Raw genomic sequence first — 25,239 nt, forward strand, 5'->3', positions numbered from 1 at the left:
GTACTTGGTATTCACATCTTAAATACTCAGCCTTGCAAATTAAATATATATACATATACATATATATGTATATATATATACAGTATATATGCGGCTTCACTCAAAATATCTTAAGGTATGCTGAGCTGTTGAGATCTGACAGTGTTTGAGGACGTGTACGATCGTAGTCATGTGCATCCATAGTTCCTCCCTCCTCATCTCTCTCTCTCTCTCTGCACTTCCTCCTGAAGCAGCATTCAAAGCCTCCCTCTCAGAAACACCTCTAGTTCACTCACTCTGTCTTGTACAATAGACCCATAGAGGAAAAAGGAGGAGAGAATCAAAGGTTTTTTTTTTTTTTTTTTTCTAAAGGCGTATAGTTGCGCACCGCAGTCTACGGTCCTTGTAATTTGAAGAAATGTGAGGTTTTGTGTCGTTTATGCTGAGCATGCCAGTATAGATTTAATTGAAAAAGAATGTCTTGTGAAACACACACCCACATACACAGTCTATTGGCATAATAACTCACTAAATCCAAGGCCGTCTGGTGGGTGGGGGGATTCAGGGAGGCTGTGAAGGGTTGTTGATGTGTGATTTGGGAGCATGGCAGCTGATGAGATGAGGAGGGAGGTGGTGAAAGAGTTTTTGGTTCCCCAAATGGGAGTGTTTTCTCTCTTTTTTTTTAGTACAGTATATCACATTTCAATCACATTCTGTGGAACTTTCGTGGTTGAGTGGTTTAAACAGACACAATAATCAAGCACCAAAGTCGTGATAACTCATTGTGTCAGAGACGTTATAAAACTGCGAAGTTTGACACCTTGTCTTTTTCGCCCTTTCGCCAGACAGTGACATGGAGGTTTCAGAGGAACAGCTGAAAGAAGGTGAGTGACAGAAGAATTCATGGTTGCCTTTTCACCTGAACACCCCCATTAAAACACACTGAGGCTGAGTGAGTCACATAGCTTCAGCTCGTGGCAGTGGAGTGATTTGCAAGGTTTTATGCGGCACGTGAAATTGAATGTTTGTTCATTTGATAACTAGTCGACTCTCACGCCTGACACTTCTTCATGCCGGGTACATTGCATTACAAGAGCTTATATCCGCAGCACAATTTCCCAACATCATTCCCTTCATCCAGCTTACGGACAGACTGCTTAAAATGAGTGACAAAGAAACGGCAGAGCAGCATCCCTCTGCAGCGCCATGTGCCAGGCGATATCACAAACACAACTGTCAGTGCATAATGCTTTTATCACTGCACCATCTTGGCACACAGCCTGAAACTCCCAGATACAGCTTATCGAGATAAACTATTGACATTTGTCTGTGCAGTCATGTCCTGAATAAGCAATGACACAAACAGAAAGCCTCATGGTAGTATGTGTAGTGGATGAATAGTCGAAACAATACACCCAATAGTCTTTAGTGGCAGCTTTTTTTTTTGTGTGCGGGACAAAGAAAGTCATTTTTCGGAAATACTTGATGGAATTTACTGCCTCCAGCAGTTTCCTCCAAAGTTCAGTAGGTCTTAGAAAACACTTGATGGGAAGTTTTTCGTCAGAGTACATAAGAGCAAAAATGGGGGTGTTTTCACTGCAGTGTCCCTCGCATATGTCACAGTGCACATGCAGCCAACTAAGCAGAGAATAATGTTAGTTTTACTGTCAGTAGAAGGAAGTGTTCAGATTACCATAGATGTAGAACCCAGGGTGCTATCAAAATGTTTTTCCTTCCAAAGTCACCCCTATGATTTGCCAATTACACGCATCTGTGTTTTCAATGAGATTCAATTTTAGGTGAACATAAAAGGGCTGTTTTATATGTGCACTGTAAAATGTGATATTCCAGAGTGAAACAATGTGCAAGTAATGGCTTAATCATAAAGACTTGGCTGAGAGGAAGTGCATTAGACAGTTTGTCTTATTGTTAGCGCCTGAATGACTGTGTTGTTTTCTGTCATATTCCTCACCACCTACTGTATTTTACACAGCATAACAACATATTAAGTCAAAGAAAATTACCCCTGATAATTCCTAGCCGTTGTATCATCATGCCAGTCCTGTCCCAGTTCAGTTTGGCCTTGTTTAATGGTCTACACCAGTGCCAAGAACTGGCCTTTTATTCTGCTCCATCAGCCAGATTTTGAATCAGTGCAACCTGGAGTACATTCAAACGTTCAAATGACTTCCATTCTCACATGGAGTCGTGCTTTGTCCCTCACTGTGCCCTGGAGTTGGTCTCAAAGCATTGCATTCTTCCCTTTTTTTCCCCTCACAGGAGTCGTTCATTTTGTCAGGCAGGTATAAACCCAACAAAGGGATTTTTTTTCCTCCCTTAGGCTCTTGCAGCTTGGTCAGCTGAAGTTAAAATAACAACTGCTATGATGAGCTTGAATTGCAAAAAAAACATCCGCAAAGACATGTAGACGTGTTTCAAAAACACAAGGTATTTTTGTTTATTCGTAGATAACGCAGCGCCGTCTACAAACTCCACAACCAAGGAAGAAAGTGATGATGGCAACATAGGTATGTATACTTTTCATTGTGAGTGTGATTGTGTGTTTGCATTTTCAGTGAAACCATCAAAGTTGCAACAGCATAGACTGTATATATATATATATATATATATATATATATATATATATATAGATGTAGACTTTGGTTTGAAAAGATTGATGAAAGTAGCAGTTAGTCATTATTAGGTGAAATCAATTTAAAGGGGACATATTATACCCTATTTCTCCAAGTTAAACTAGTTCCCTGGTGTCCTAATGAACATGTCTGTGACATGCTTTGGTCAAAATACCATAAGGATGAAGCACCACAGCAGTTCAATCACCCTGCCAAAACAGCCTTGTTCAGAACGCGCGGTTTAGTAGTATCTCTTTAGGGCCACCTTAAAGCTCCACCTTAAAAACAAGTAAAACTTAAAGGACAGGAAATTACATCAGCCACAGAGGCAGTTAGCATTTGGAAAAGTGATCTTTGCAGGCTCCAGCAGGCACATTGCCATCATATATAACATGTATCCACTGGACAGATAAATCCTCTGAGGCTGGAATGTTTGTGTAGGACTCTGTGCTGCACTGTGGAGCCAAGAATAGAACTTTTCGCGGACTTCCGGTTTTCGGATACCGCTGCCCTCGCCAGCACTGTCGCGTATTTTAAGGACAAAGCTCAGCTCCGTGAGACAATAATGCCAAGAATTTAGCGCATTATGACGTCCCAATGAGTGCAGAAGTCAACATCACGTGTTTCATCTCCTGTACTTAGACTGAGGAGGACCACAAAAACATAAGTGATAGGGTCTCCAGAGTCCCAAATTTAAGGATTCAAATGATTAGAAATTTGATTTTGCATAATATGTCCCCTTTAAAAGAAAGTCTTCTGCCTGCTTGTATCTAACTATGTGAATAAATATTTTCTTTTATTGTTGTAATGTATATCTAATGATTAGTGCTCTTGTAGGCCATTACAGTCGGAGCAAATGGGTGTACAGAAAATGTTGTTTGTGCGTATGAATGGAGTGTGTTCTTGGTCAATAATGTCTTGCTCTTTGGTGCCAACTTCCTCTTTGGGGAAATGAATACAAGATGAAGCTTGGTCTTTGCTAAAAGAATGTTTTCTTGGAGGGAAACTTGTTTAAGAAGCCATTATCTGGCTATTCTGCAGTTTCAGCCCCTTGGATGTGTAATATTGAAACAATTATAGGCCTCTCCGATACGATGGACCAAAGATAATTAGATTCTTGCACTGGAGGGTGTTACTAGGCAATTAAAATCGTACACCATCCATTTGTCTTCAAGCCTTAAGGTTGCGGGGAATCTTTGAAGATAGCAGTCATGGTTGTTTTCTGTGGGGAAATGGTTCTTCTTCCAGATTGTGAAAGGCAGGACCAGATAACATAGTCACTTTAAGGGTGTCAATACATTCTATGTTGTTAAACAAAGTGCAGTGACTAATTTCTTTCTGCCTATTCAACATACCTTTCCGTAATCCAGAGCAGTAATTCAAAATGATTCACAAATTCAATCAGCAGCATTAGGAGGGCATAAGTATTTTGTAATAATCTTTATAAATCCTAATTTATCAGGCCCAGCAGCTTAATAGTAACTAATCCATTCACAAAAGGCCTTGGCACAGCTTTGTAGCATGGGAACACTCAGTCCTTGAGACAACCTCTCTCACAGGAAGAGAACAAAATGATTTTCGCTGCCTACACCATAAAGGTTAGGTCTGGTTCAGTGTAGCACATAGGATGGATTAATCATCGAAAAACACTCTGATGCAAAGATAGCACCTAGCACGCGATATGCAAACAGTGAAAAACAGACTGTCGGCTACGTGAGGCAGACATTACGAGACGCCTGAGAGGCTCATAGCATATCTGTGAACCTGTCTGACATCCCCTTACATCAAAATACACCATATTTTACCATTGTGTCTATAGAGTCAGCAAAGCAGGTCATCTTTGTGGGATAGTCAATATGTGGAGCACTTTTTAGAATAAATTACACTTTGCAGCAGAGTTGGTGGAGTGTGTCAGTCAATATGGCTCAGTGCGATCCATCACATCCATCACACTACTCTGGGGATTCACTCTCCCCGGTGCGCGGGTCAAGGATGAGGGGCTTTTAGCCGTGGCACTGATGAAGAGAGAAAACATTAAAGCTTCCTATTGTTTCATGATGAATGCACAGGTTCGTGGACTGGAGGTAATTATAGAGCTCCTCTGTACTACAGTACAAGTAACGACTGCGCTTAGTTGTTTTGTCATCACACAAGCACGCCGACTCCTTCAGTCTCTGAGGAGCGACCTGACTGAAAAACAGTAAGAAGCGCAAATTAAACTTTATGAAAGACCACATAATCTAACCATACAGCAGCTTCTGTCTCCTTACCAACATTAAACACAAATCAAAACACAGTTCACATCATACCCTCTCACTGTGAATTAAATTTATTTCTTTTCATTCTATTTTTAACTGTCTGTTTTATCGTGTCTCGCATTCAAAGGATCGTCCTGTCAGTGTTGAAACTCTTCATAAATACACTTTTAATGTTATTAACATGGAAACCAACACAACTGGTGAATAGTGGGAGTTGCTCTCAAAAAAAATGAAAAAAACATTTCAACTTGTGTTCAAAAGAAACCAAACCTCCATCCTTCATCAAATAGAAAAACCCCTGAAGTGTATTTGGGGGAAAAAGAAAGAAAGAAAGAAGAAGAAGAAGAAAAAAAGTGTCACTGATTAAATGTGTGTTTGTGTGATGAGCTATGCTGTGATGTAATCCACATGAAACACAAGCGCAGCATGCAGATGCTCCGAGCCATAGAAAAACAGAGAGTAGGAGACGGAGAGGGTGGGTGAGACACGGAGGTAAACGCTGGCACCGAGGTCCAGGGTGGAGTCGAGCCAGCAGAGTCGAGTATGGAGCACACCTGAGTTGGCAAGCAGCCCACACAGTGTCTATTATTTGATATCAGATTGGTATTAGTGAGATTAGTGGCTGTTGCAGGGCACAGTAAAATGTGAACATTGAGCCAGAAATCAATGCCTGGCTGGGTCTGTTTCCCTGGCATTGCTTGAGCCTTTTTCTGGGAAAGACCCGAGGAAGAGAGAGGGAGATGGTGAGAGATGGCGCAGAGTGTGGATGGACATTCGTATTAATAACGCCATGTGTGGACGGATGGTGAACTTCTCCATTGGATGCCATCCTTAACACCATCAAGCACACTTCACATGCAAAAAAAAAGTATTTGAATGATAGCTGTTGGCCATTGTAAAGCCCTTTTTCTTTTACACATGTCTCATGAATTTTTAAAGTTCCCCATTTTTTTTTTGTCCTTTGCTCCAGTTGGCTTTAATGGAGGGAATAGGAGAGACAAGGCTGGGAGTGAACAGATAAGAGTGTAACTAGACTGTGTGTGTGTGTGTGTGTGTGTGTGTGAGTGCAAGAAAACTTGATCACTATTGCACCCTAAATATTAAATGCTGCTTTTACTTCCCACAAAATATCGTCTGCAGCTGGTGTTTACTTAAAAGTCATGCAAGTAGGACGCACGGGTAAAGGTTGTATATCACCGTCTAAATAGTTGATGACCTTCTGATACCACACCTCTGAATGTGACGCTGACATTGATAAATCATTTAAGTGTGTATGTCTCGCATTTTATTCAGCAAAACTCACGACGGTGCTGCCATTCGTTCGTTCATTCAAAAACGAGAGTCGGATTGAAAGGACTCTGAATGTCCTTTCTGTCTTTCCGTTTCTGAGAGAGCGATTCATAGAAGACGACACCGATGGTGTTAAGGTGTGGACTTTGGCTGGAGCTCCTCTGTGTGAAGTATGTCAGAGCCTGATTCATGAAGACAGTTTAAAGCAGTGTTAAAGCACTGTGATATGACATGAGGTAGGAAAGCTGTGACAATGCTGCCCCCTGCTGGTAGGTTCACACCAGCAGAGCGTCCTGCTGGAGACGCTGACTGTGTTTTAACCGAGAAGAGAGAGACTCTGTGCTATTTGACCATAACTTGAAAACATTATAAACATAATCTGCTTTACAGAGAATGTTTTTCTGTCTGGTTTGTGTGTGTCTTTGTGTGTCTGTGTGTGTTTACCCACATTTTGCCCTGTAGCACCATTTATCACAAATTGAATGCTGTTCCGTTCAGTAAGTCAAATGCAATTGATCAAATAACCGGAAGGAAGGAAATTACATTCAGCCTTTTTGTTATATCTGATATACTGTTGTTTGCGGTCAAGTCTGACTGATACACCAGCCTCGCCAAATCTTTAAATGCAGAACAGGGTTTAAGGTGCAAAGCATTCATCTTTTCCCCCCTCAGTGAAGCATTCTCCTCAGCCCTCTCTCTGTGGCTGCATCTCAAAATGCCTGTCATGATTAATAGACAGGATTGCCATGTACTGTATGTCAGCAGCGTTCTGTGTGATGGACAGAGGCACTTGAGATAAATGTGTGCACCAACTGGTAGAACTGGCCAGTTAATAGAGGCTGGAATTTTTTTATTGTTCTGAGTGCAGTGCAAAATTGCATATATATGAAAAAATGGTTTCTCTCTGCAGCTTGTTAAAAAAGCAATTATGTAAGCTGCACAATAGCCATTGTAGAGCATGTTCCCTTATTGGTGTCACGGTTTTCATTTACTCAATTTGTCCCAAATGTCATTGGTGTGTGTGTGTGTGTGTGTGTGTGTGTCTGTGTGTGCACCAGAATTTGTGAGAGTGAGAATGGGATTGAGGAGGGTGTAAGTAACAGATATGATGCACGGATAAAAAATCCTGTCCTTTGTGTTGTGGACAAACTTTGCTGTGGTGTTGCAGAGTAGATACACTCTTAAATAAGGGTTCCAAAAGGGTCCTTCTACAAGGCCTGAGGTTCTACCTGGAACCATTTGTGAATGAAAACCCTTTCCTGAATAAAGGGTTTTAAAACAGTTCTTCGTGGAACCCTCCAAAAGGGTTCCAGGTGGAACCTTTATAAAAAAGTTCTACCTGGATCCAAAAAGGGTTCTCCTATGACGACAAGCCAAAGAACCGTATATGGTTCTACTTAGCACTTTTATTTCTAAGAGTGTAGATGAACGTAGGTGGGCCAGTGTTCATGAGATTATGGTGGTGAGGTGTAATGTCTGCATGTACTGGTTAGTATTATTCGTTCCATTTTGAATCCCTCTGAATAACATGATAGTTTTCAGTATAAATATATACAATATTGTATTTTAAGTCACGCTGATTATAATTTTAAGTCCAGTGCATTGATTTATGGCTGGGTGATATATCAGTTGAATTAAAGGTGCCATATGTAAGGATGTGGCCAAAAACGGTTACTACATTCAAATTCAAAATACAGAGTTTCTTTTAGGTTTCGTTTTCTGACGTAACTGGCAACCCGTGGTTGCTCGGCAGCTGAGACTCTACTGACTGCAATAATTGGTAGACGGCGATAGGTGGCGCCACATGCCAAAACATGATTTCAAAACATAAACATGATTTGCAGTCTGCAAAATCTTTTTTTTTAATGCAAATATTTTGGCTGTACTGTTGTTGTTGGTGAGTTCAGTTTGTTATATGAACATTATTCCTGAGTCTCTGTGACATATTAGGAGGATTTTATGGCCAGTTGCTTTAGATTTATTACATAATGCACCTTTAAATGAATTTCAGATCCTTACAGACTGATGTTTTGTTCTCGAGTTAAAGTGGAACAAACAATTACATATTCAGCAAATCTGGGGTTAAAAACAAATCAATTGTATGCGTTGTACCACTAAGTTTTCCTTGATGTATTACCATTGAAAAATTCTATATTGCTTTAATCATTATTTTTGTGGTTTCATTGCTGCGTTTCCATCACTCCACGCTGTGGCCTAGTTGTGTTCTGTGCAACTCGTCTATGTTAGCACACCAACACTCCTCAGCTGTGATTAAGTGAAACATAGTAATGCTGCCTTTTAACTGTATGCGTTTAAGAATGCTAATTTCGTCGTTCAGCTCGAAGCAGCAGCGCTGCACCTAATTAAAGTCTGACGGAGTCGCAAACACAACTGGAGTCTGCTTCTTTGAATACTTACTGCTAAGAAAATTAAGATCTTGTTCGTTGTAACAACCGCAGTGATGACAGGTTTGTAAGCCTTTCGCAACTGAAGTCTAAAGCTGTGTGAAGGCGTAGCAAAGCTAACAAATGAGCTGTGATAATATCTTCAACAAAACATTTATCCTTACGTGATCAAGAGCAGCAAGTTTCCCTATCAATAACCTTGCATACGGTCAGACACGCATAAAAATCTGAGTTTCTGTCGTTGATAAAAAGAAAGACAGCCCTTTGAAACTGAGGCTGGTGAAACAGGAACGTCGATGAGGCTGTTTGAAAACGAGGTGCCAGGTCTCACAAGATGAATCTTTTGCCCAGAGATGAACCGTTTGTGATCATTAGTATGACTGGTAGCTTTGTTCTTCAGAATTAATGACTGGCATTATTCCCATGCAGGCTTGCATATGGCTGATGATTCCTTTCCACTCCTTTTTCAGGTAAAGAGGAAACAGGTGATGAAGAAGAGGGTGCCAATGGTAATGTAGCTCTACGGACCATTAACACATGCTCTGAGCCTTTCGGCTCTACTGGTGCTTCTTGATGTCATTTGTCATCAAAAATTGAATTTTCTGTTCGCTCCAGTTCAGTCTTTCCATCCTCTGTGCCAGTAGTCTAATAATAATAAAAAAATAAATAAAAAAAAATTCTTATCACAGAAGCTTGGAACAAAGAAATCCCTCAATTATGTATGGCTTTAGAAGTGACATTCTTTTCCCTTTCTTTTCTGCCACTTAATTTATGCGTGTCTCTGTCGTTCCATTGCTCTTGTACTGCACTACAAAGACAAAGCCACATAAAAAAAGATAGAATAAAAAGGCTGTTTGAGGTGATATCAAAAGCCAAGTCAATTCAACTCCAGGGTCTAGCACTGAACTCAAATGTTTTCCACTCATTTGAATTCCTCTTTTTTTTTTTTTTTACAGATGCTGAGGGAAATGAAGACGTGGAGATGGCGAGCCAAAATCCAGGTATGGATTGGGGATGAGGATGGGGATGACTCTCTGTGTCCTGAGTGTCACAACTGTACACGTTGCTCACTAAGAGGCGAGGAGTGCTCATTGATCCGACTCTTATCTCTCAAGGAGAGGGGAGCAGTAGGAGCTGAGTGGCATGGAGCTCACTGCTCTGCTCTGCTTTTCACTTCAGCTCCGAGTTTGATTAGAGATGTAACCTGATCAGTCTTGTTAGCAGCAGAGGAGCAACGAACGCATAACACATCACAAGACTATGATGTGTTTTGTTGTACTGACAGTGAAGTGTGTGTGTTCTTGTATTTGATGCTTTATGAGGACCAAAAAGCATATAAACCATGTGGATGAGGTTATTTTGGTTAATACCTGGTTTTATAATTAGGGTCAGAATTGGATTTAAGTTACGGTAAAGGTTAGGTTATAGACACTGAGTGTCCTCATTATGAATGAAGCTCAAACGTGTGTGTGTGTGAGGGAGAGAAACAGGGGTGTAAAGGGACAGCCATTAACTTTGAGCAAGAACAATTTCTCTCCCTCCAAATATCCTCCATGCTGCCACCATATAATTAAGATTCCGTATTTGCATACCGGCAGTGAGCAGTGCCCTCGCCTCTCTTCTGTTTTTGTTTTATTCAAATCCCATCACATTTGACAGACTGAGACTCTCTGAACATGAATTTTATAGATATTCTATTCAGGAGTTATGGCAAATGCAGCCTTGGGATGCTATCCAGGCAGTACCTGAGATATGTAATTACTTTCTCATGAGACACACAAACAGAGCTGGTGTCATGTTAAGATATATTAGCAAGAGCAATGGATACTTTTTTTTTTTTTTTCATAAAAATAAGATTAATTGATTGAACCATGGAATAGTCTCAGAAGGGCTAAATATCAACATTGGACGACTGTTTCGCAGTTCAAGCACGCACAAAAGAACATAAATGTATAACAATGGTAAATATTGTTGACATAAATGATTTTCCACTGAATTCAGCAGGATAGTAATTGCAATTTCCATCTGACTTTATTACTTTGCTGTATTCTCTAATTTTTTACTAAACATTTAAAGCTGAAAGAGAGGGAGAAGAATACAAATCAAGTCCACATTTAATTTGTTTAGTTTTTAGAGTTTAGGGGCCAATTCCAATTCCTATCTTAACCCTCAAGCTCAACAGTGTTGAGGGTTATATTGTCACTTAGAAATGGGACACCCCTTAAATGCAGATACGTCTTCAGACTGTGGGGGGCAGAATAACGCCAAAGCTGCGTCCAGTCTGTCAACTCCAAAAAAGAAGAAGAACACATTTACGTCACAATTATTTATTATGATCCGTTTGTCAGTCAAGTTATTAGGTTGTCAGTTAGTTATAAGATGATACTCATACAAATACCACAACCACGGACATATTCAGCTGACAGTTACCGCACACCACGGCTTATTGAAAAGTAAACCATAGCGAACGATCGATTGTCCGCACCGGCTGTCTATTGAAAAAAAGATTGTAAATTAACAATAAATGTTACACAACAATGACGTCAGTAATCCATAATATGGGCCTAAACTAAGATAATACAATGGTTTTCATAATTTTTATATCTCTATTAACAAAGAAAATACTTAATTTGTAGCGTACTCGTTTCGCTGCTTTCGGCGCCATCTTTGTTATGTCAAAACACGCAATGCATTCTGGGTAGCCCTTGCTCCCAAGGGTGGTCTCGGAAAATCTCAATATTGAGGGCGATACAGCCCTTGCCCCTAAACTTAATTTTTCTGAGAATCGGGACAGCACTTGCACTAGAGGGAGCGTGCATTTTTGAGATTGAGGGAAGGAATTGGAATCCACACTAAGTAACCTGATATGTGGTATTATGTGTCAGCATGTAGGGCCCTACAGTATCTTTTGATGTTGTACTTGTTTCCATCGGGAACAGTCATTGTTTTTACACACAGTGCACCCGTCATGTAAGGGGCAAATGCAGTTGAGCTCATCAGTGTGCCCATTGGTGTGTTGGTTTTAAAATAAGGTCTGGTCAAGCGCGATGTTGGAGTGTTGTTAAACCTGCACCCACTTCAGCTCCTCTTTCTCATCAGTTAAAACACAGGTTGCTATTCCTCATCCTGTGCAGTCTAAGGGAGTTGTCAGTAGATGGTGGAGGCAGAGGGTCCACTGGCCAAGAACCACATACTCTGCTGTCTTTACAGGCACATCCTGTTCCTGTACCTTTGCCTCTTCCTCCCCCCCATGAGGAAACATGTCATGCTGCTAATTAGCTGAGAATAGAAAGAATAACAAGTACAGACGCTAGGTGTCATCTCAAATGTAAAATAGTTATTCGCAGCTGCTCAGTCACATCAGACTGTGCACTCCTGTCTCATCACCATTCAATGCTGGCGCTTGTTCTTTTCTTCAAAACCTGCCTTTGGCACAAGTTCCTCAAAATCTTTCCTCCTGTTATTCACGCTGATTTTCTGCATTTATTCCCGCTCGCGCGAGTTCACCTTGCACACGAGGCAGATCCATCTCGCCGCTTAAATAGCGGCGTGTCACAGCTGCACCTGGCATTTAAAGGGAAGGACAAGCTCTGATTGGTTTAAATGATGTTACGCCAAAATCACACCTATGAATAATTCAGACACTAAATACAACCCCTTTGCACTTTGCCTCAATTTGCGCCAAGATTATGCACCGTGTAAATGGCAAAATTGGAGAAGGACAAGCCCTAATGCACCGATTAGCGGGCCTCGAGTTTGACACATCTGATCTTGGGGAAGCAAAGAGTTTAATAGCAACTAAAGGTGAATTCAGCCAAATGTATACTTCAGAAGGCCAGAGATCATCGATGTGGTCAGGGTTAGTGTGTGAGTGTTTGTTGTGCTATCACTAACCAACACGATACTGTTCATAAAGCTTTCCTGCAGAAACTAAGGAACATCTGAATAAGAACAACCATGTTTCTGATTATTATTATTATTATTATTATTATAATAACGTTATATACCGTTTCGAAAACCTCCATCCTTTCAAAGTGAGAAGAAACAGCAAACTGTTTTTTTTATTATCCCACAAGTAACAGGTTTTCATGTGAAACCTTTGACAACCAATGCTTGAATTAATGCCTCAAAAATGCCTCAAATTTTTCACCGTTTGTTTGTCGACAGAAGGAGATCTTGGAGATGAAGAGCCAAATCAAGAAGAGACTACGGTAAAAAATGAAAACCAAGAGAAAAAGGAAGACGTGGACATTAATAATGACACAGCTGAAGACAAAGACACCGACAAAGAGAAAAACAAAGGAGACAAAGGTATTTATTATTTATTTACAAGGGTTGCATTTCCGATTAACCAGCATTTTTTTGAATTACATACTTCCGTTGAGAAACGGAACACTATAAAAGACACATGTTTTTTTATTTAGGTCAGGTTTGGACTCAAAGTGCAGAACTCAGACAAGTGTGAGCAGGTAGTCGTTAAGGGTAGGTTTTTATAGCAAACTTGAGGAGGAAGGAATGAGTGGGCTGGAGCTCGGCCTGTCAGGAATACAGAGCGACTGTGTTGGTGGAGTGAGGCAGGCTGGAGAGCTGCTGTGGTGGAGCTGAGAAGTTTAAAGTCTGCATGGATATGACGAGCTGGGTGAGGCTGCAAAACAGGGAGGGCAGACAGAGACAAAGGTTGGACATTGTAGACTGCAGGTGGGAAGCAGGTAAACAATAAGATTTACCAGTGACTGCAAACAAGCATGAAGACTAAAACCAGTGTGTGGTAAAACCTTAGACTGTATATAAAAATGAATGTAGTCTGCCAGTTTGAAAAGTAAAAAAATGAGTCTAATTCTCACTTCATTTATAACATCAGTAAACATTTTCCTGAGGAGTTGATGATCTCGATAGCTAGTTTCAGTTCTTCCTCAATAGAATATGATGTCAGTTTTGTAAATGATCTTCCCATTTTTGGGGAAAATGGAGGAAAAAGCCTGCTTTTATCATCCAATACATGCCTGGCTGTAGTGAATTATTGCAAAAAAAAAAAAAGACTATGTTTAATGTCCATAAATTAAACAATCTCGCAAAGATTTGAGTGATGGAGTTCATTGTTTATTCATTAGATGACCACTAGGAATCAGGGGAGAAATCTCAGCTTAACCCTCACAATGGGTTTTCCACATTACGGAGAGTATCTGTGTACAAATCTGTGAAAATGTATCTCTTAAGGGTAGAATAAACAGAACCAAGAGAGAGAAAAATCGGGGCTGACATCATGTATAGTATTATTATTTAGATAGAAGATTATATCACTGGAGCCTTGCTGTGTTTGTGGACAGTGAGGCAAACACACTCGCTCATAAAGACTTTAAAATTCTAATATTTAAATTCTGATATCTGGGTGCAGACACTTGTCTGCAAAGACACTGATGTCATGTGCATTGTTGTTGCTTTGTCTTTCCCAGCAGAAGAAGATCAACCTGCTGCAAAGACTGAAGACGACACTGCAGCCACTGTGGAGATGGAAGGTAAGAGTTTTGATTTGATATGATTTTGTTTGGACTTGATTGAGAGTCTGACTGACTGGCTTTGAGTCGACGTGATTTTCCTTTCTTGTTTTGTGTATTTGTATTCCTGGGAATCTAATCTAATTGTGGTCAATTTTGTTTGTGTTGTTTGCCGTTTGTCAAACTAATTTTTTCCCTGAAATTCTTTTTAAGCCCACAGCCAGATCTAATTTACCAAACCTTTGTCACTATGAGCAGTATGTCCTCAGGCGCTGCTGAGAGTCGCACGTGGTAAAACACATCTCAGAAACATCAATGAAGGCATGAGGAAAAGATATTAAAAACTAACATGTTTGCATGCGTATGATGGCAAAATTATATACTATGACTCAAAGGGAAACTGTATGTGTTTATGTGTGTTATGTTTTTCTTAATCCATCCATGCTTGTACATTTTAAATCAAATAGCTCTAATACATGTTATGTAGCTTTTTATGTATCAGATTTGTGCTAATTATCATTGGTCAGAATTATTAATAAGTTTGTGTTTCAATAGATGGTAGCTTTTATACTTGGTTTGGGTAAGACATTACAGTGCAGTAGCACCATAGTTTAGTCATAGGATGGTCATCGTTTTGTAACAGGGAAGCAATATAATGGTAATACTATATTATTATTGTGGTAATAAGGAGATTATATTACATTAATACCATATTATTAAGTCATGTCCAGGTCATTGCTTGGTTGTGAGACTACCATCAATTTAGTCATAATACAGTTTAAATTCATCCTCGCTAATATATATATATATATATATATACGTGTATATTTTCTTTATTTTTTCCCATAAATCTGGATCAGAGAGTCACTGATCGCAGGTATTCTCAGCCTGAACCAGTCACTCTCTTACATCTGTTTCATGTTCTCCTGACATTCAATTAATTTTGGGTGAGAGTGAACATCGCAGATAGATCTGTCTGAGATGGCCTTCTCCATCCTCTATGAAAAGCCGGCGAAAAACATCCCACAAACACTACAGGCTTTCCATCACTGGAAAGCTTCACTCCAGCCTTGATTGTTGATTGCGTCTTGCCTGTGTCCATCAGTGCCTTGTCACTTTCGGGGGTTACAACAGGCGGTGTGCTGTACGGTGGCACTGTCGAGCGGTAAACAGTGGTGTCATTCCAGATTGAAGGCAGATTGCATTTTGTATAGACGAGCAGGTCCTTGGACTGAGTGCAGACCCGACTGTCTCAGATATTGAATGTCACGCACGCTAAGCTTAGAAAAGTAGAAAACAGTTGATCCCAGGACAAGAACAAAAGATTCCAGAGCCAATACCTTTATTAATATAATAACTGTAATCAGTCTACCTGCTCGAGGCCATGGAGTTTTTAAATGTGCGTCAGTGTAGGAGTAATAAAATGGCTCGTATTGATGGGAGGAATGAAAAATGAATGAACAGATGAATAGTGTGTGTGTGCTTGTTTCTTCCGTCTTATCTACTTTGCATGTCTTATATTAAATGGCATTGTATTCACAAAATAGCTCAGAAGGGGTGATATGGAGTCGGTTTTAAATTTAATTTTCTCCACTTCAATCCGTCTCGGCTGTCTGATGTCTGGTGTTGACAAAAAAAAAAAAAATACATTTCACAAAATATTGAAATCCTGCTGATACTTACTCTTCATTATTACTATTTTAGAAAGAAGCTGCCAACATGCGAACAGTGGCCGTAAACAGAGATAAATCGGATGCTGTGATCTGAGCGAGGAGAAGCAGCCAGCCATAATGCCTGCATTGTTATCGTGATAACTTTCAAACATGCCCCTAAACTTTGTTTCAGCGAGAGGATTAAACTGCTGCATGAACGAGCCACGCTGCAAAGTATTAATGATCTCACATTGCAGGATGTAGTAATACAGATACGTCTCCACAGTGTTGTCAAATGTCATACTTTGCATTTGCACATTTACATCCAGTTGTTGGCAATGTCTGTTGACACCATGCTGTTATCACATCCCTCAGTATTGCACATATGAAAGTGTGTTTCACAGCTAAGCATCTTAGTCGCACACACACACACACACACACACAAAGCTAAAGAAAGCTGCTTTCTGTTTTATTCATTTTCACGCTTGTCATCAATTGAACTTAGTGTTAGTGTAATAATTTATTCAGTCTACACGTTTCCTTATATTCCATATAAGTTCTTATTGCCATCTGTTGTTTACATCGCAGGTCTGAATTCATATAAATATGCTTACGTTTAAGCATTTTGCCCCGTGGTTCTCAGTTTTTCAAATGACTTTACTTTAGATTAAAGGCAGCTTTAAGATTCCCAAATAAAATAGGACAAAAACATTGTCTTCTGAGAGTTGTATTTATCTCCCTAGAATCTGTTGAGATGCTTGTGCGGAGGTAGAAGACGAGAGATTTTTTATTTTATTTAACTTTTTTAAACAGACAACGCCTCCACTCTATACGATTATACCTATATGTGTCGGATATCTCTCTGCACAGGCGTCGAGTTTCTCAGTCTGATATTTGGGATGTTCTAAAGCCTCCTCAGACTGAAATGTATGAATATTCATCGCGCACGTTAAATACGAATGTAGGCTGCAGTATATTGTTAGTGTTTGAAATATCTGCTCGGCGAGGCCTTGTTGTAGTGACTTGTGAAAGTGAGCGCCCGCTTCAGTAAGCTCATGAAACATCCATAAATTAAAATAAGACTGCATTTGCCTAAAGCTAGGAATAAATAAATCTGAGCTGTGAACAGAAATTGTTTTTCCTTCATGCAGTGTGATTTTCCTACACGAGGCAATAGCTATTGTCTTAGTTCCAAAGGTAAGATTTAATGGCTGCACAGACTCAATGCCACCGAGTAAACAGCACCTCTTCCTCCTTTCCAATCAAACTTGGAGCAAGTTTTGACTGTTGAGCATTTGTCACGTAATGCAGCGAGCCAACGCAAACATAAATCAGGCTTGTGGTGGGCAGAGCTGTTGTGCAGCATGATTTACTTTCCCACTGCCAGTGCGTGCTATATTATTGACAGCTTTTTCTCAAATGTGTCCTTAAGACAGTCCTGTTGCTAAAAGTCTGCTCTTCAGTAAACACATTCTTAAATATAATGCACAGTAAACCGTGCTGTTTGAGGAGTCAGTGTAGTATCATTATCTGTTTTGTTTTCCTGCCTTCAGTGAAGTCGGGGCCTAGAGGCTGACGATTGGAATGAAGGCAGCTCCTTGACTATAGAGACTATAAAGAAAGGGCTGTACAGAGAGAACATTAAGGCAGTGGCGTCTACCTGAGCATGGCTGGGTGCAGAACAGACGGACAAGTCGGGGACAGGCTATAATAGCAAAGCCAAGCAGGAGGGAACCTGCAGGGTAGAAGGAGAGAGAAGAGCACGGAAAGACAGACAGACAAAAGCAGCAGGCCATCACAACAACCCCAGCCTTAACACAAGCCACCATTACACCAGCCCAGAGGCTACTGGACCTGATGTTCTTACTGCTCTTGCTCTCCCCTGATTTTTCTTGTTTACTCCTCTTTCTTTAAACCTGTTGTGTTTAAGACAAAATCACACTAATTCAAATAAAACCTCCTCGTCCACAGGGTTTCCACTTGTTTATGGTTATGTGATTGTCTTGAATCTCACGATCATTTGGCTCACAGTGTTTCCTTACCTTGGTGGATTAGGATGTGTTAAATATTGTTGGCTACAACTGCTTTATTTAGCAACCACTCTCAGCTCTCTGCATGTGAGGCTCAAAGCAGAAAGCCCAGCTGCATCCTCAAGTGCCATATGGTCCGGGTAAAAGCCACATGCACATCATATACGTACCCTGTGCCTTTCACAATCGGCAAACATTTAAAAATGCATCTAAATTAATGCATCTAGAAGGGGATTTGAACAACAAATCCCCTTCTAACAACTGTCAAGAGAGTTGGTTTAATTCCTCTTATTTGCAGGTGTTAGTTGGGGGGATTTTATTGATTTTCTATGTGTTTTACTCCCCCTGTGGTACAGTATACCAGAACCACATGCAGACACAAATGGCTCCTCTGAAATCCATCAGGCTTCTCATTGGCAGTGTAAAGGTACACACAAAACCATAACAGCGCAGAGACCCTGTGACATTTCTCTTTTTTCAAAGCAACAAGTACAGAGTGTAATTTTTATCAGTTCATTACAAATACAAAACATTTTTTTTTTTATCTTCTTGGCAGCTGAATAATTTATCCCAGAATGTGTTGTTCAGGTGCACTTTGCATGTGTGTTCTTTCTCGTGCAATTGCAAAAAGGATTTGTAGGTTTGCTTAATTGGTTGTTTTGTGCCTTTTTGTCTCGGTCTATTGTGAACACTGGGATACTGACAATGTAAATCTAATTCTGGAGAGCAATGTGGTCCTTCCCATGGCTATGAGTTGTCAGCACGCAATTAACTTTTGGAATAACATTATATACTGTAGCACTGAGTGCCTCCTCGGGGAGCAAGCTGCCACTGGCTGAAGACATTAGGCTAAGCTTGTGTTTTAGAGCTTTTTTTTTTTTTTTTCGTCGTCTGTTTTAGTCCAGGAGCGGCAGCTAAACCAATCACAGCCCTGCTGAGGCATTGTGTGTGGACACTGAGAGGAGACTACCCACAGTCCTATCTTTATCTGTATTAATGAAGCTTTTATCACTGAATTCCATTTGGCTTTGCTCCTCATACTTACCCAACTGAACCGATTGTTCTGACAGGCTTTGTTAGTTTTAGGTTACTGAATGGCATACTATCTAGTTTCCTGGCAATTTCAATTTAAAGGTTTTACCTTCCAAAATGGGAATATTTATTTTTCTTTAAAATACCTTCAAGTCTGAGTGAATCTGGTTCTTTGTCCGTCATTCCTCGGGCATAACAGTACCGTGCATCATATTTAAAGTCGTCTGACTCTCTGTTCATGTAGCTGGAGATAGATAATACGTCAACAATGGGCACCATGTCCATTATGTTGGTCACCTATGTCCTAGAAGCCTGCTTCAAAGAGGAAGTGGGGGGGGGGGGGGGCTCTTCTAACAGGCAATGAGGGACAGACTTTTTATGTCCAGCTTTGAAGTTACTCTTTTGATCAGCGCTCTCATTGTGTCCCCACCCTCCCTGTTAAAATCACAGAAACAGCAACTGAATCAACTCTAACCACACTGAGAATGCATCAGCCAGCCGGAGATGCAACAAATGTGTGTTTGAGAAGTCTACATTTTCATTCCTCCCATCACACACACACACACACACACACACACACACACACACACACACACACACACACACACACACACACACACATCACACGCATCCTTTAAAAACACACAAATGCATGACACTGTTTGAGTGATGAGTGATCTCTATATGTGTTGCCTGTCACCCAGAGGCAGTGAGGAAGGGTTGATGGTGGCAGTAATTCAGCGAGAAACAGAAATAAACTCAGGCGAGATACTGACAACAATAGTCTTTGAGACTTTGACATGACAACTGCGACTTTAAGTGTTTATCCCTTTGGACTACAAATGACATTCTGCTCTTAAATCACTGCTGTTGTGTAGACACTGACCTGTTTCTCTCTCCTCTTTGAGTTCACAGATGCTAACCCACGCCCTCATGTATAATCATTACTGCATAAATTGATCAGTCGAAATTCAATTGGCAGAAACATGAATTGCTTTGTTGAGGCATTATACTTTTTTTTCCTCACGTGCTTGTTTGTGCGTGTACTTGTTGACTTGTAATGCCTTTTTCGTACACAAACATATTCATTTCAGTGAAGACTAGTGCAGTGCCCGTAGGAAGTATGTGCACACCGCAGAACAAATACGCCTTGTAAAGACGATTCCAGCGTGGCTGACGGCCACAAAACAGCTAGCTGTGGAATGCTAATGCTAAATAAATGTGTGCTCGCGTATTGGTGAATGGACACCAACTTCATTGTTTCAGGAAATTACTCCAAAAAACGTGAAAAATAAGGATGCACACCATCGGTCCATGCTAAACACATATCCAAAATCTTAGGACGATCTGACTAACGGTCAGTGAGATATGCCCGTCACAGACAGACAGACAGACAGACAGACAGACAGACAGACTGACAGACTCAACTTGCAGACAAATTAGATCAACTTGGTCTTGATACGCTTCTTTCTCTGGCCACGTACGTTTCGCTGCAAGATAATAAGAAAGAAAATATCTCAGCTTTTCAGAATGCAGCATGTGAGTCCTTTTAATAAAGTAGTGGGTCAAACCACTGCACCTCCATCATGCAGTCAGGGCTCCTGGATCAGTTGGTGAAATTCAAATTGTCATTGTGCCTGAAGAAAAGGATGTACATATGTAGACAGAATGAGGCTTTCCCCCGCCATTGGAGTTTCGTGAGGCTGCAGCAACGTCAGTCATCTCAGCAGCTTCCAGATTTTGTTTGCTGAGTAACAGACAGATGCACCTTTGGTTAAAAACACCTCTGGTTTTTTCCACGCCTTATTCAAGCATTTTTTTTAGATACTACATGTGATGCTACACCAGCCCCGTATATACTGCACATCACATTCTTACGAACGCAGTATTCCCTCCTCGAGGCGTTTTTTTACAATTTGAAACTAAGAAACGACACAGGTAGATTTTGGTAAAAAAATAAAGATCAAGGTCACTGTGACCTCACTAAATTGCCATGATAGTAATATCTGAGGTCACTTCTTCATTCTCTGTTATTTGACTGTATATCTCTGTTAGCTCTATATTGGCATTTTTCCACTATATAGTACCGCCTTGGCTAGACTCGCCTCACCTCTACCCTGTTTGCTTGGTTTTCCATTACAATCTAGTACCTCCTCAACGTGGGCACTGCTGCATGAAGCTGCGTTGACTTTGTTTGAGACGTGACACACAAACTAGTGACTTGTAAAGCCGTTATTTTCCATGTACTGAATTATTAGAATCAGTTAATTAACTCCTTGGCTGCCAGCCATTTTCAGCGCACAGAGAGCCCCGTACTGCCAAGCATTTTACAGCATGATGACCGATTTGCCAAGAAAACAGTGTGTTCTATGACTGTTAACACCGAAACTACCAAAAAGAAAGAGTAGACTCCCTTCTTTCATCAGACGTCATTGGCAGAGAACGGTTGTATTTGAATTATTATCATTTGAATCTTTTTAACTTCTACATTTCGTCATTGTTTGGTTTCATTCTTGTGACGGCACTCTGACCAATCAGTGGTCGGCAGTCTGATGACGTCATGTACGGTGTCACCTCAGCCTTGTCTGAGCAGGTACTAAAAAAGTACCAGGTACTAATGGAAAAACCAAATAACCGTGCCGTGACGTGTCGTCTTGAGTCGAGTAGCGCTAGTGGAAACAGGCCATATGTTATGCTGCTGACACACACACACACACACAATAGAGCTCTTCCACTCACGCTGCTCTCTTGCTGACCCTTAAATTATAGACAGCTTCTCTGCCAGTGCGCCTGGTTTTCACTGCAGTCTCCACAAGCTCTGTGATTTTATTGACCACTCTGATCCACGATCTCCTGTGGAAAACCTTGAGCTGCCCAAAAGAGGCATCACTTTGACTGTTAATCAGTCAGCTGGCCCGAGCTGACCCACAACCATCCTCTTCTGTATGTATGCTGCTTCGACATCTTCCTCAGCTGTGGCGTTTCTCATGTTAATGTAGCACTGGGGGGGGGGGGGGTTCTCAACATCACCTTGTAGCCACACTTGCCAATCACCCAAAGGACTGTCTGCCTGGGCCTTGATAGAGTAAATCACAATAGGTAATGAGGAGCTGAGGTAGAGAGGGAGACTCTAAAGATTATGTAAAGTAATTCATGGAGTGATGAGAGAAGAACAGGCCACCACTGACAGCAGATTTAGCAGGTATGTAGGTCACGCAGGGGGAGGCCTCTTTTGCATTTTATCCCTTCCATGTCTATTTTTGTGTTGGCTTCCTCTCCCACTTGTTAATCAGTTATTCACTCACTCCATTCATCTCTGTGCATCTCAGTGTTCTTGCTGTTTTTTTGTTTTTTTTTATCTTCTGACATCGCTGTGATGTCTCACAACACTTGGACAAAGTGGGGGAGTAAAAAAGAGAGCTCAGGGGTGAGCAACATTGCCAGTGAGGATAGCATTTTTTTTTTGACCCTGTGCCTTTTCAAAAGTTTGCCAGTGGTCATTTCCCACTCATCTTTTGCAACATATGTTGTCAGCTGTTCCCTCTCTTTTCTCTTGCTGTCTCTTTCTGCCTTCTAATCATCATCCCCGGTTTCTGTGCGTTGTGGCTTAACCCCAAGCAGATGTCCTGTTCTCCTTTCAGTCATTCAGAGTACTTTGTGTTTTTTCTCATCTTGTCAAGCATGGCCCGGGCCTGTGTAATGAGCTTGGGCCTTTTCACTCTGTTTAGAGAACCTTGACCCAAGTCAAAGCCACCTCACCACATCCACCACTGCAAGGTTACCCAAACCCGCAGTGGAGCACAACACTGCTTAGTGTCCACAACCCCTCAGCCAGCCCCTCAGAAGAAAGGAGGAATATTAATGAAGGCTCTTGGTTTTTCAGGGGGATGGCATTAGAAAGGGGGCGGTCACAGTGTTTACTGAGCAGGCTTGTTTTCGTCTCCCTAGCCTGCGGGTCACAGCTCAATGCTCTGTAATTGGCTCAGGTTGTCAGACAGTGCTTCATCTCATCCCAAAGAAAACTACAGCTACCGAACACTGCACCCCCTTTCTGAGAAAGTCCTCCTTTTTTATGTTTCAGAGCAGCAACTCGTGCAGCTAAGCTATGTCCATGGACCTGCACAATAAACTTAACATTAACATATGAAAATGGGCTGCTTTCCACATTTACCAGCTCATTAGTTCTTTTGTTTGGGCACTTGTCGAGGTCCACGCGCTCTTGGTTTGCTTTGAGCAAGGAGATGTCTGCGATTCTCTCTGCAGCAGGCATACCAGACCCCAAGCTATTAGTCCATACAATGTTCAATGAGGGGCTCTTTGATACTTGTTTAATATACATGGTCTAATGCAGACCAGGCCAAAGTCCCTCATAGACCACCCAGTTTGTACTCGGAAATTAATTCTGCCCTCATCTTCAAAAAGGGAGCGGAGCTTCTCAATACACTGGCACTGACCTTGACATTTTCCTATCGTATTCTCTCAAGATGAAGTGCTAATGAGCGAGCGGAGGCTATGTGTGCTTTAGAAAAGCCCCGGAAACCAAAGACTGTTTCCAGATCTTTGATCAACTTGTGCAAAAATAGAAATACTTAATGATCAGCAAAAGAGACTTGGCCGCTCAATGTCTTTCAGTTGTATTTAATTTGATAAATACTGGAGTGGAGCTCTCAGATGCAAAATACAAAATAGGTTGTTGTGGTTTTCAGTAGCTCCAGGACAAAGTTTGTAATCACATCTAATATTTGAGCAGGCGCATCTGGCACCTGTGTGAGTTTTCTTAGATCAAAGCTCCAGGACATGTTCAGACACAGCAGATCGACTCGCCGCGTCATGGTTTGGGGATCAAATGAACACAGGGAATTGTCCTCGGGAGCTGACTGTGTGACCAGGAACTTCTCCTCACCTCCATCGATTTTTATTCTTTCTCTGCTGAAGGGGAGAAAAAAAAAAGAAGGGAGAGTTGGAATAAAAGACAGTGAGATGTCCTGTGGCTGAGGGACAAAAAGAACCTCCTGTTCTGCTCAAGGCTCCTGTCTGGAACATTAAGCAGGGACATTTCCCATGCTGCAGTGTGGATGACCCACAGGGACCGTGTCCCCCGCGGGGCTGACTGAGATACAATGACAGGAATATTAAAACTGCTGCAGATGGAGAAAAACACTGCTACAGAAAAACAAAATCATCTTTTTCTTGTTTTTAATTACCTGTATACGTAAAGTTGACATTGTAGAATGTTTAAACACATTTTCTATATTGGCTGTATATTGGTCGGCGGTGCACTGGTGCTGACCAACAAAATGTTAACTACCGCTTGTCCAATAAATGAATGGAAGGTGTAATTTTCTGCTTGTCTGCATACAAGGTTGACTTATACCTAACTTTCCTCCTTTCTTTCCGTTCATCCTATGTGTGTCAGTTTGAGCGCACACACGTTCTCCCATCCTCTGTGTTGTTGGCTTTTCTCTCTGGGATACTGACTCTCAGAGAGGCTGAACTGACAAGAAAAGTTAAAGCAATGTGAAAGTTTTGCGAATGCTTTAAATGTTTTGAGTTTCGTTTTCTGTTTTTTTTCCTGGGTGGCCTCCTTTCATTTGTAAATTAGTCTTGTTGCGAAAAGCCTTGACTAAAACATTATATTTTGACAGTTAACAAATATAAGCAGATTACAGCTCCCCGATGGAAAGCAAATGCAGATTAGATACCCCTGTAAAATCATAATCACTCGTACTCGCTCATGTTTATAGAGAAAAACACATTCTAGTGTTAGTTATTTTATTCTTTCTTTTTTTACCCTCAGACCCCATAATATCGTTCCTATAGTAAATTACAACTTAACATGGAGTTTGGGAGACTGTTAACGTTCCCTCAGGGTCTTTGGTCCTGGCTTTAAAAACCACTGGTGTAAGCTGTCTAGTTTCCTGCTGAGGGATTCCATTCAGTCCTCTGTTTTTCTGCTCTTTTTCCTTATCATCTCTCTGTGGACTCTTCCTCTCCTTCACTACTGTCTTGAGACAGGCCAGTTTTTCCCCTCTCTCCTCCCATCTTGTTTATGTGTTTACCACAGCACACACACACACACACGCTTCCTCTCCTAAATGATAGCCTCTATTCTGTCAGCACACAGGAGTCAAATTAGAGAGCGAGACGGACAAATGTTGCTGTGCCCCCATGAGCTTCAGGCAGACACGAGAAGCCGGGGCCCTGCGATGAAATTGAAATTCGTAGCTTTTGGCTTTGTTTTGATCAGTGCTGGATATTAGAGGAAGAGGATGCTGCCCGAGCATCAAGACTGTGCTGTTATTACCTGGGAGAGAGAGAGAGAGAGAGAGAGAGAGAGAGAGAGAGAGAGAGAGAGAGAGAGAGAGACAGAGACAGAGAGAGAGAGAGAGAGAGAGAGAGAGAGAGAGAGAGAGAGAGAGAGAGAGAGAGAGAGAGAGAGAGAGAGAGAGAGAGAGGAAGTAAGGT

At 41.2% G+C, this 25,239-nt stretch overlaps 1 protein-coding gene across 1 annotated transcript in view; it reads left to right on the forward strand.

The window, feature by feature from the left end:
- The window catches only part of macrod2 (mono-ADP ribosylhydrolase 2), a 390,893-nt gene that overhangs the window by 359,005 nt on the left and 6,649 nt on the right, over nt 1–25,239 (forward strand). Inside the window, exons 10-15 of the mRNA XM_083898062.1 lie at nt 825–863; nt 2,448–2,507; nt 9,036–9,074; nt 9,522–9,566; nt 12,733–12,876; nt 14,019–14,081. Coding sequence (XP_083754188.1) covers nt 825–863; nt 2,448–2,507; nt 9,036–9,074; nt 9,522–9,566; nt 12,733–12,876; nt 14,019–14,081 — 390 coding nt within the window. The remainder of the gene's footprint in view (nt 1–824; nt 864–2,447; nt 2,508–9,035; nt 9,075–9,521; nt 9,567–12,732; nt 12,877–14,018; nt 14,082–25,239) is intronic.

Source organism: Microchirus variegatus (assembly GCF_963457635.1).
Source record: "Microchirus variegatus genome assembly, chromosome: 11".
NCBI classification, from domain to species: Eukaryota; Metazoa; Chordata; class Actinopteri; order Pleuronectiformes; family Soleidae; genus Microchirus; species Microchirus variegatus.